The sequence below is a fragment of the Megalobrama amblycephala genome, linkage group LG24 (assembly GCF_018812025.1).
Source record: "Megalobrama amblycephala isolate DHTTF-2021 linkage group LG24, ASM1881202v1, whole genome shotgun sequence".
In the NCBI taxonomy this organism is placed as follows: domain Eukaryota; kingdom Metazoa; phylum Chordata; class Actinopteri; order Cypriniformes; family Xenocyprididae; genus Megalobrama; species Megalobrama amblycephala.
Window position 1 is genome coordinate 29,125,102 of NC_063067.1, and position 12,202 is coordinate 29,137,303.

At 39.7% G+C, this 12,202-nt stretch overlaps 1 protein-coding gene across 4 annotated transcripts in view; it reads right to left on the minus strand.

The window, feature by feature from the left end:
• zbtb46 (zinc finger and BTB domain containing 46) overlaps nt 1–12,202 on the minus strand; it is a 144,408-nt gene that overhangs the window by 64,268 nt on the left and 67,938 nt on the right. For all 4 annotated transcript variants that reach the window (XM_048178276.1, XM_048178273.1, XM_048178274.1 and 1 more), the window contains exon 2: nt 5,085–6,086. In XM_048178276.1, the coding sequence (XP_048034233.1) occupies nt 5,085–6,086 (1,002 nt within the window). The remainder of the gene's footprint in view (nt 1–5,084; nt 6,087–12,202) is intronic.

Here is a 12,202-nt window from a genome sequence, read left to right on the forward strand (position 1 = left end):
TTCTAATATGACTGCATAGTCTAATGCGTCTGCTAAATGATTGAACTTAAATGTATAAAATGTAAACAAAACATTAAAATAAGAAAAAAAAAAATGAGTGCAGCCACTGATCTATAGAGAATAGTCTATGTAGCTATAGCCTATTGATCGGTGGTATTAGCCCAAAGGATGTCATGTGCTTGGTAACAGATGTTGAGGCATTTACATTTTACATTTTAAAAACACAATGACAGCTTAAAAACAGACTTAATTATGTAGTTTTTTAAAGCTTTTTTTTTTTTTTTTTATCTGTGCAAACATATTTCTGTGATATACGCGTTATAGGTTGCACAGAAGAAAGCCGATTTATGACATCTACTGATATAGCGGCAGAGGACTATTATTTTGTTGAACGAACTGAAGATGACGTCACTGGCTCAGATTTGATTGACCAATCGGCTGAAAGGGCGTGTAATGACCGCCCACATGTGGAAAACGAGTTTTGAAGTCGTGTTTCCGTTTTCTATCCGTGACCCGAAAAAACGAAAATCGAGTCAAAATCTCGTTTTCCCGTTTTTTAAACAAACGAAAAAACGGGAAACAACCGTTTTCTCGTTTCTGCGTATTTCATTTCAAATTGGAAAACAAACTATCAAAACGTACACGGACCGGTAACCATGTTTTAAAAGCAATAAGGTATTTGAGGCTAGTGCTGTATCGTGAATAAGTCACGGCTTCAGTGTACCAACTGATACACCAAGTGCACCAAGCACTAGGAAAAAACAAGTATCGGATTGGGAGTCGGGAATCAGTATCGGCAGGTACTCAATATTCAATGACTCTGATCAGATCAGTGGCAAAAAAACTTGATCGGGACATCCCTAGTTTAAACAAAACAAAACCATATGGAGCTACAAAAAACTAGCACTTTGTTCGCGACTAAGTTTTGGATTTTGAGGACAAACCTGTCTTCCTCAATTCCTCAAAAATCCACGAATTCAGTAGGAAAATTACAGCCATGTTCCAAAACCCGGAGCAGGGCATGAGGGCTTTCATAACACGTCCTCTTTCTCTCACCCCGATCTGACTCGCCCAAGCCCGAGCCTGTAGTGTGTACCAAGCAATATTCCCATCTTCACGGAGCATCGAGATACGGCCCATATTATCAAATGACATCCAAAGCAATTTGTTGTTTTTCAAGTCCTCGGTTCCTTAGCGGACTGAGATTTACACACGGTTAAGAGGGATGATTTTAGATTCGAAAATGTTTCGATTCCATTTACAATGTAATTAAATTGACCTCAAAAGCTTGACTAGAATATGAGTTTGGCTTATAGGGGCCAATGCGTGTGGAATATAAATGTGTACCATTTGTGTTGCACACAAAGGGGCGTGACTTTTGTGAGCATGTGTGTGTACGCAGTACAGAGAGCCAGTGTGTACTTAGATGTGTGGAGTCTTGCACTTGATATTTGATCTGTGGGGTTGGGTCAGCAAGTGCAGTTATTTCTGTTGGAGCCGCAGGTAGCAGGGCTGGCAAACAGAGAGGATGAGAGAGTGCCTCGAGAGTTAAGTAGGTAAACTCGCACTAAGCTGATGCAGATCTCCGCGTATTCCCCTCCCTCTCTCCTTCACTTTATCCCTTCTTCTCCACACTTCAGAAGACCTTGGGGCACCCCCCATCCCAACACACTCGCACACACACATACAATTTAATCCTCATACCGCCACCAAGGTCAATTCAATTATCCTGTTTTCTTAAAGTGTGTGTGTGCCCATTTCACAGTCGGCCTGCACAAATACACCAGAGATTAGAGCTGCCACACTTTTAATGATCTACATACCTATAAGCAACAGTATCCGAGACAGGTAGGGCCTCTTCCCCGCTTGCTAGCGTGATCTGTTCCTTAGCACGGATTTTGTTTTTAGGTTGATGAGGCTGCCTCGTGTCCCATGTGTCTTTCCGATGTTAATGAGGAAATGAGTTTTTTCAACCCCAAATTCCCCACCTCAATCTGTAGTTTGTCACGCCGCTATACTATTAGTGTTACAACAATAATTTTCATTTTCATCAGAGTTCTATTTCTATCTGGGTTTGAATTATACAATCAAACACGGTGGGAAAGTATTCCAGAAGATCCGACTCTCACGGGATCGATGAGGCAGTGCTTGCATGTGCTAAAGTTGTGTCCAAAATCGCTTACTGTCTGAAAGGCACTATATTTGATGAGGAATAAGCTTTGTGAGTGTTAAAAAGTATGTTCCACATAGTATGTGTGTAGTATGAATGTAATCTGGATGTACTACATCTTCCACCTACTGTGTCAGTAGAGTTTCCATTTTCCATTGCGCACAATCTCGCCAGAAGTAGTAGGTCATCTGGGTACTTTTTGCGTACTACTACAAATTTGGACATACAGTTATGTTCAAAATAATAGCAGTGTGTTTAAAAGAAGTGAGTAAAGCTCAAAATCCATATAATAACCTTTATTTCAATACACACAAATGCATTGGGAACACTGCACATTATATTCTAAATCAAAACATTTTCAGAAAGTGAAGGAAAAGGAATATTAGGCTGTTCAAAAAAATAGCAGTGTCTGCATTTTTCTTTACAAAGTCACATATTTACTGTATAAACTGAAAAATGCTTAAAGATTTTGCTTTCTTGTGAATCACTGAACTAATATTTAGTTGTATAACCACGGTTTCTGAGAACTGCTTCACATCTGTGTTGCATGGAGTCGACCAACTTCTGGCACCTGTGAACAGGTATTCCAGCCCAGGACGATTGCACTACACACCACAATTCCTCTGCATTTCATGGTTTTGCCTCAGAAACAGCATTTTTGATGTCACCCCACAAGTTTTCTATTGGATTAAGGTCTGGGGATTGGGCTGGCCACTCCATAACGTTAATCTTGTTGGTCTGGAACCAAGATGCTGCTCGTTTACTGGTGTGTTTGGGGTCGTTGTCTTGTTGAAACACCCATTTTAAGGGCATTTCCTCTTCGGCATAAGGCAACATGACCTCTTCAAGTATTTTGATGTACTCAAACTGATCCATGATCCCTGGAATCCGATAAATAGGCCCAACACCATAGTACGAGAAACATCCCCATATCATGATGCTTGCGCCACCATGCTTCACTGTCTTCACAGTGTACTGTGGCTTGAATTCAGTGTTTGGGGGTCGCCTGACAAACTGTCTGCGGCCCCTAGACCCAAAAAGAACAATCTTGCTTTCATCAGTCCACAAAATATTGCGCCATTTCTCTTTAGGCCAGTCAATGTGTTCTTTGGCAAACTGTAACCTCTTCAGCACGTGTCGTTTTTTCAACAATGGGACTTTGCGAGGGCTTCTTGCTGATAGCTTGGCTTCACATAGGCGTCTTCTAATTGTTACAGTACTCACAGGTAATTTTAGACTTTCTTTGATCTGTCTGGAGCTGATCATTGGCTGAGTCTTTGCCATTTTGGCTATTCTGCTGTCCATTCGAATGGTAGTTTTCCGTTTTCTTCCACGTCTTTCTGATTTTAGTTGCCATTTTAAAGCATTAGATATCATTTTAGCTGAGCAGCCTATCATTTTCTGCACTTCTTTATATGTTTTCCCCTCTCTAATCAACTTTTTAATCAAAGTACGTTGTTCTTCTGAACAATGTCTGGAATGACCCATTTTACTCCGATTTTCAGAGAGAAATGCACAGTACAACATTTGCTGCCTTCGTCCTTAAATAAGGACCATTTGTTTGACATCAGTTTTTTCACAGAATTAATTGAAATTGATTAATCTCTAATTGAACTCTACACTGCTATTATTTTGAACACACCCATTTCAATTAATGATTAAATTACACATAATCAGCAGCATGCATGTCATGACTGTTGTGTTGTTGGTTTTCTATTACTCTACTACATCTATTAGTAAAATATTTGCCATGTAGAAATATAATTTCTATCAAAAACAATGATTGATCTGGTTAGTGATGTTGGACTGCTATTATTTTGAACACAACTGTACTACTCAACTCATTTCATGTATTGTTTTTCACCTACACTCTTAAAAATAAACTTTCCAAAAGGTTTTTTTTTTTTTTTTTTTTTTTTTTTTTTTACAGAAATGCCATTAAAAGAACAATTTTGGGTTTCCCAAATTTTTTTTATGAAACAGTTAAAGGATTAGTTTACTTTAAGATGAAAATTACCCCAAGCTTTACTCACCTTCAAGCCATCCTAGGTGTATATGACTTTCTTCTTTCTGATGAATACAATCAGAGATATATTAATAAATGTCCTGACACGTCCAAGCTTTATAATGGCAGTGAACAGGACCAACGAATCGATTATAATTTAATTTAATTTATAAAGTAAAATATCTAGCTTCCGCCAGAAAATATCTAGCTTCTGCCTTAAGCTACATCCTATGTCTTCCGTATTCAACTTTCTTCCTAAGTTGAATACGGAGGGCTGTCTGGTGGAAGCTATATATTTTACTTTATAACATGTTAAATATGGATATTTTCTACCACAAATGCATCGCTTCGCTTCAGAAGGACATTATTAACCCCCCTGGAGCCATGTGAAGTACGTTTATGATGGATGGAGGCACTTTCTTGAGCCTCATACTAATTGTTTCCTGTTTCACTGCCATTATAAAGCTTGGATGTGTCAGGATATTTATTAATATAACTCAGATTGTATTCATCAGATGGCATGAGGGCGAGCAAAGCTTGGGGTAATTCTCATTTTAAAGTGAACTAATCCTTTAATAGCCTAAAATAGCCTTTTTTTCTTAATGTGAAGAACTTTTTAATAAATAGTGGAACCTTTTTTGAATGGAAAGGTTCCATGGATGTTTAAGGTTCTTCATGGAACCGTAGATGGCAATATATATATATATATATATATATATAAAAAACACCTTTATTTTTAAGTGTGTATTATATAATAGGGGAGTATGCATATTCAGATGCAGGTTAAGTTCCTTCTGCAAAACCTTTCATGAAAGGTCAACAATCGGCTCAATGATGTTGTTAAATGTTTTCCAGTTATAGTATGTGATATGATGACACTAATAAAGTAAGTCAATACAGCAATCCTACCTGGAATGTCCTGGTTTCCGTAGCTCCAGCCAGGGGTGGAGAGCATGGACGGTAGTGGCGATGCTGTCCGACTGTCCCCTTCATTCTGCTGGGTTATGTGCCTGACTGTGTCCTTGTTCTTACGGTTCTTCCTGCGGCCCGAGCCAGGGGGTTGCCAGCCCCCCTCTCCTCTTCCACCTTGCTCTCCGGGTGTGCCTTGTGCCCCTCGGCCAGCCCCGTCTTGCAGATTGGAGGGGGAGACCTGCTCCTCTTTGACCTGGACAGAACGGTAATCAGCAGGCCACAAGGGCTGCAAACAAGCATCCTCCTGGCTCTCATGGCTTTTGGGTTCCTGGTCCTCTTTGCCGTAGTTGCTACTGCCTTCGTGGCAGCTAGCGATGGCCGAGTCTCCAGATGAATTTGCTGGACTAGTGCGCCTGGCCAGCCACGGCGAGGAGCTGCGGGCCGAGATCATGGACGCCAGTGCCTCCGAGGCTCCGCCCACACCAGGCCCCGCCCCGCTTCCGATAGAGCTCACCACGTTACCCATCTCAATATCCGCTAGTTCATCCGCGAGCTCGGAGCGAATGCTGATGTCTAGCGCTGCCTTGATGAAGCCGTGACATGCCTGCACAATGTCGGTCATCTGCAGGTAGCTGGCAGCTGACATCACCTCAATCACATTCTTGCTTGTGAGCGCCAAGTGGGCAGAGTACATGAAGTCAAGGATGGTCTTGAAGCCTTGGGCTGTGACGATGTCCAGGTGCGTGATGGTGGCCTGCTGCTCTGAACCCTTTTTCACCTGGCAATAAAGTGTCTTGAAGTAGCGGCTGCTGCCCAGCAACACGTTCTTGTGCGCCTTGAAGATCTTGCCCTCTACGATCACACACACGTCACACAGGATGCCGTGCTGCCGCTGCTCGTTCAGCTCCCGCAGGAGCTGCCGGTAGTGCGACGTGATCTCCATGTCTTCCTTCCGGTTATTCATTGGACTAACGGGTGGCTGCTTCTCCTGAACAGAGTCTGGCGGAAGGACAACATACAATACACAAACCCTGGTTAGTACAGTTGCAGTAGATGTAGGAATCATACCAAACAGCTTACACTAGTATACACTTTGTAGACCACTGTGAAACAAGTTGGCATTATTTAACAGTAACCATTTTAAACAGTGGTATATCACATTGTTTTCACACATTATGTTCCATGTGAATGGTATCCAGTTATCATTATCAGAAAATCATTTTGACTTACACTAAGCAAAACTACATTTTACACACAGTATTTGTGAAGGTCATATTTTTGTTAAATCACTTTAATATTCAATAAAGTCTAAATTATTTTCTGCGTTAATCAAATTATACAGCAAATTTGGTTTTGAGCTTGTATTGACAGATCCCAGAATATTTATTTAATTTTTGCCGATCCAATCAAATAGTCAAAAAAGAGAAATAACAGCTAAAATCTGCCAGTTAATTAGTCATATTAGAAATGGAAAATCAGACTGAGAGCATTGCATTGTGGGATACAACAGTGTGTGCAATGTCCTCTGTTGTTTGGCAATCCTGGCAATTCTATAAATACAGGCAATTCATAAACTGTGCACAGTATACATACTGCAGGAATAGTATAGTATGCTAATCCAAACACAGGCCATTAACCCCTTTGAAGGCCCAAAAAGTATCTGCAGACTTCTTTCCACATTTTTTGCACTACTTTGGGGAGAAATATGCTGGATTGTGTTAAATGTATTTGTTAAAATGGTAAAATTTATTAAATTGAGCTGAGAGTACTTCAATGTTATTGCAAGGTCACAGCATTATCAAATTAGCCAAAATATTTATTAAACGAAGAACACAATTCTGCAGAAACTTGAAGAGTTCTGCGGGCACAGATTGCACGTGGGCAATCGGGAACTAAATGCTTCATTTTAAGGTTTCCAATTCTGTGTGGCAAACAACTTTAAAATGTTTAAGTAGTGCGACAATTGACAGTCCCTGACATTGCTGTAACCTCTTATGCATTTTGAAGAAACCTTAAGATTAATATTAAATCAAGTGAAGAATTGCATTTTCATGGAGCGCTGCATCAAAATCTAGAAATTCTCACTCATCACCGAAAACCTGCCTCCAATAAAAGACACCTACCAGCACAAAACCTGACAGAAGAAATTGGCCATAGCTTTGAGTTGTTATTACTGGGGTCTTCTATCTCTGTAAAAAGTCATTTAAGCACTAAATGTCACTAAAATGCCATTCTGAAGCAGGTGACATGCATTGGCCAACTCTGATGGCTTGAGGCTGATTGTCTTCTGGGCTACAGCCATCACCTTTCCTCGCTAAAAATGAATTATCTGTTTGGCAGCTCCATTTTCCACTTTATTATTCAACTAACTCACAAAATGGTAATTAAATGAAACAATTTAGCAACAAAAAAGAGAAAAGTGAGAAGAGGAGAGGCGATGATTGTGTTAAAGTGCTTTACACACTCACTGGGTGATTTTATTTGGCAGCTAATAAAGCGAACAGAGAGAAACATCATGATTAAAGGGTTGAACAGTGAACACCTGAGCATCTCTGCTATAATCATTAAGATAGAGAGATGGGGGAGGAGAGCTAGATGAGGCAATGCATTGTTCTTGAATGTGCACAGAGGAAAGAGAGAGAATCTATAAACACAAAACACACTCAACTGGGAAAAGGGGGAAAAGCATAGGGATGAATCTATAAATTATATATATATATATATATATATATATATATATATATAAAAAGAAAAAAGGACATTTTTTAGGACGTTTGCATAATGACGTTATTTTCATGACAGTAAAACACAATATTAACTCACAATTCTCAGTAGCCTTCAGTAATTAAAAAAAATTTGCATTACTGCAATGCAATAAAAAAATAACAAATTGCTTTTATTAAAAAACATATTTGTGTGTATACATATCATGGTAAAATTTGCTTTTTTAAGATTTGATATATATATATATCAGAGATGGGCACTCGAGTTAGGGACTCGGACTCGAGTCGCATTTTTACAGACTTCAGACTCGGACTCGACCTGAAATGACTTCAGACTTGACTCGACTCGGCACAAAAGACTCGGAATATTTTAAAAACGACTCAAGTCTTTTACCCTTAACTACTGATATAATAAATAAAGACTTTGTGTTGTGTTTAAATAGTTTTGTAATATCTGCGTCACATATATTCGAACATCTAGTATAGCTTATGGACACTAATGAAACGTTTATATAGGCTAGGCTAATCTTCATGTTGTCCGAACTGGAGAACAGTAACATCAAACAAGAACAAATAAGACAAATCAAAAGTTTTTACACTTTGAAAATCATTTTAATGACTCGAGACTCGACTCGGACTCGTGACAAAAGACTCCAGACTTGACTCAGACTCCAGTGATAAAGACTTCAGACTTGACTCGGACTCCAGATAAAAGACTCGTGAACATCTCTGATATATATATATATATATATATATATATATATATAAATAAAACAACACAAGCAAGTGTGCAATCTAAAAATGTCATGTTTAAATTAAATGCTTGGACCATTTCTGAAAGTCGGTGTCACAAGTAATAATATTGCCTTTATACAACAATTGAATCAAAGAAGAAGTTAATATTGAGCAACTTTATTTTAGTCATTTTAGACAGAATATGGTCTGTTTTTTCTCCGCAAACAATCGCTCCAAAAAATACCAAAGCGGAAATGTTGCAAAACCAAGCAATGTACAGTTGTGGCGTTTTGTTCATGAATGATTCAGATATCGGCTTAGCGAATGATTCAATGACTTATTCATAAAGAGGCTGGGCCGTAAAATTATCTTAATGGTCATAAAAATATGCTTTATCTTCTTTATGGGAAATGTAATCTTTTGATTTTAGCATGAAATATGATCTTTGTAAGATTCACCCACAGAACGATTCATGACAGCCAAGATTCATCTAACTGCCAAGCCATGATTTCACTGACACCCACCGAGGCCCTGTCCCAAATGGAACCCTAAGCCCTCGCGATCTTCCACCGAGTCCACACTTTCATGATGTAATGCAGCTTTGACTGTCGGGTAGAAGTCTGCTGCGGAGCTCAGCAAAACTGCGCATCGAAGGCGCATATCGCGAGCACCCTTCTGAAACCTAAAAGGACGAATGGGACACCTTATGGTCTCGTTAACGGACACGTGCACACGGCAGCTATCGTAAGTCCACAAGAGTGCAAGTTCACATGAAGTGTACCATTTGGGACAGGGCCTGTGATGTGACTTCCTACAGAACATGCACCTACATATTTACGCATACGTACACAGATATCCCCAATAGGCTTCACTTCCCCACTAGCATCCTCTATGAGCAGCACAGAAGTCGTCCTGGTTGGGGCTAAATCGCAGGGACGTGGAGTGTTACCAAATGGGGCCATGATTTGTTTTGTGAGCGTTCAGGCTGTCAGCTTGCATCGGCCCAACTGCAGTGTGACAGCTCCCGTTCACTATAGTGACAGCAGCGTTTGCTGCGGGGCCGGCACACTTCAGGTCATGTTTAGGAAAGTTCCTTCTCAACCTGATGGCTTGTAAGATCAAATCAATCCTCTGCCTCTCCCATGTCCACTTGTACAAATACACCTTACTTGGAAGACTGAAAGAAGAAGAGACTGACAGTGACAAGTGACTTTTTTTTTTTCTTTTTAATAGTTTTAAGTTAGCCTCCAACTGCTTCGCTTGAGGCGTTTTTGATTCAATTGTCTGTAATTCCATCATTCGACTTGTTCTAAAGAACATCTGAACAATGTTGCAGATGTAAAGGGATAGTTACACTTTCCTCACACAAACCGGATGACTTTAGAAGAATTGGAATATGAGTCGCATAAACCAATTTGTGATACTTTTATGGTGGTTTTGTCCTTTTTAGGACAATCTTTACATTTGTGTTCCAGTTGAGAACGAAAATTCATACGCTTTTGGAATGACATAAGGGTGAGTAAATGACGACAGGTTTTTTAAACATCAGAAAATCTTTTCATCTATTCCACTTTAACCCTTTAGACCAATTTATTTTTCTCTGACAATGAGGATACGCTCAGTAAATAACAGCACTTCGCACCCCAGACACACCAAATTAGTGAGTTCTTTTCATGTGACTATTCAGAACTACTTCAACTGTGCAACCAGCAATGAATATTAATATCTTTTCATTGGCCGACTGAGTTACATGGCAATCTGGGCAATCAAGTGCAAAACAACAATAAACATAAACAACACAATTGACAGACGTGTAACGCAGCTAAACACTGAATGCAGTCGGACTAATCAGATTTTCTGCTTCGCTGGGACGAGAAGGATCTGAAGCTTATTAGACAAAAAGGAAGAGTATGAAAAGAGAAACAGCAGGGTCACATGACCTTAGTGAACCCAACAGAGCCCTGAGCGGAAGTGCAGGTGCAAGACCATATTTTACATTTCACATTTTGGAAAAGACTATATGAGTGGAGGGAGGCCTGGATTCCAGAGCAATACTTGGAGATGTAAAAAATGTAAAATGCCCATAAATGTCCACTGCAATAATAATCAAATTAAAGCATTAGTTCACTTCAGAATTAAATTTCCTGATAATTTCATCCAAGATGTTCATGTCTTTCTTTCTTCAGTCGAAAAGAAATTAAGGTTTTTGAGGAAAACATTCCAGGATTTTTCTCCATATAGTGGACTTCAATGGTTACCACAACAAGTTGAAGGTCCAAATTGCAGTTTAAGTGCAGTTTCAAAGGACTCTACACGATCCCAGCCAAGAAATAAGGGTCTTATCTAGTGAAATGATTGGTCATTTTCTAAAAAATAAACATTTTATATTCTTTTTAACCACAAATGCTCGTCTTGCACTGCTCTGCGATGTGCCACGCATTACGTAATCCGCCTACGAGCATTTGTGGATAAAAAGTATATCCATTTTTTTTTTTTTTTTTTTTTTTTTTAGAAATTGACCAATAATTTCTCTAGATAAGACCCTTATTCCTCAGCTGGGATTGTTTGAAGCTGCACTGAAACTGCAATTTGGACCTTCAAACCATTGGTAGCAGTTAAACTCAAGTATATGGAGAAAAATCCTGGAATGAAAAAAACATAATTTCTTTTTGACTGAAGAAAGAAAGACATAAACATCTTGGATGACATGGGGGTGAGTAAATTATCTGGAAATTTTGATTCTGCAGTGAATTAATCCTTTAAAAATGTTCATGCTTTTCTGATGAGCTAAACAGGATTGTAGGGTGGGACTTGATTTTATGAATGGGCGGGAATTGGTTGGACAGTAAAAAGTGGTCTTGATGTAATAATGTACACCGATTCGTCATTCGCCACATGACCAGGAACTTCATAGGGTCAATTCTGATGTTGACTTTAAAAAAACGATTTTCACATTCTCCAAACGTAGGCTGATGGCTTTAATTGAAGCTCTCTGACTGCATTCAATAACAGAGAAATTGTGGGAAGGGGGGGGAGCCCTGTAAAAATACATCATCTAACAGATGATTCAGATGATTATACATGATTGGAAGCAATTGCTTTAATAAGGGTCGATAACCACTATCCATCTATGTTTCACCACCAAGAGCGCAACATCATGATATTATCTACCCTATCTATTGAGTTCACAGTTAGTCTAACTGCAGCCCAGCTTTTGTCCGCACCAAAATAGAAGGCGTAAGAAGTGGTAGTAGTAAGGTTAAGGTTAGGGTTAGGCCTGTAATGGGATTGGAGGGAAGAAATGTGCAAAGAATGGAGGCCAGAGCAGCCTAAGTCTCAGAGGATAGAGTGTTAAAGAGTGCCACCACCGCTTACAGTTCCTGTCACCCTCAAAATCTCAGATCTGGAGTGACTGCGTTCCTCCGGCCAAGAAAACACACACACATTCAACACAAACACCCATGCATATACGTCTACGCTCTTCCCTATTTTTGTTGAGGTGGTTCTGATATTCTTGGAGGGGATGGGGGAAACAAGGCCAGCTTTCTTTCTTTTTCTTTTCGTTTCTGTACATGATGGTGGGAAGGACAGTCGTGACATGCGAGGAGGTGGCGGAAATAGGAAGGGTGGGAGGAAGAAGGAGACACTCAGAGAGCG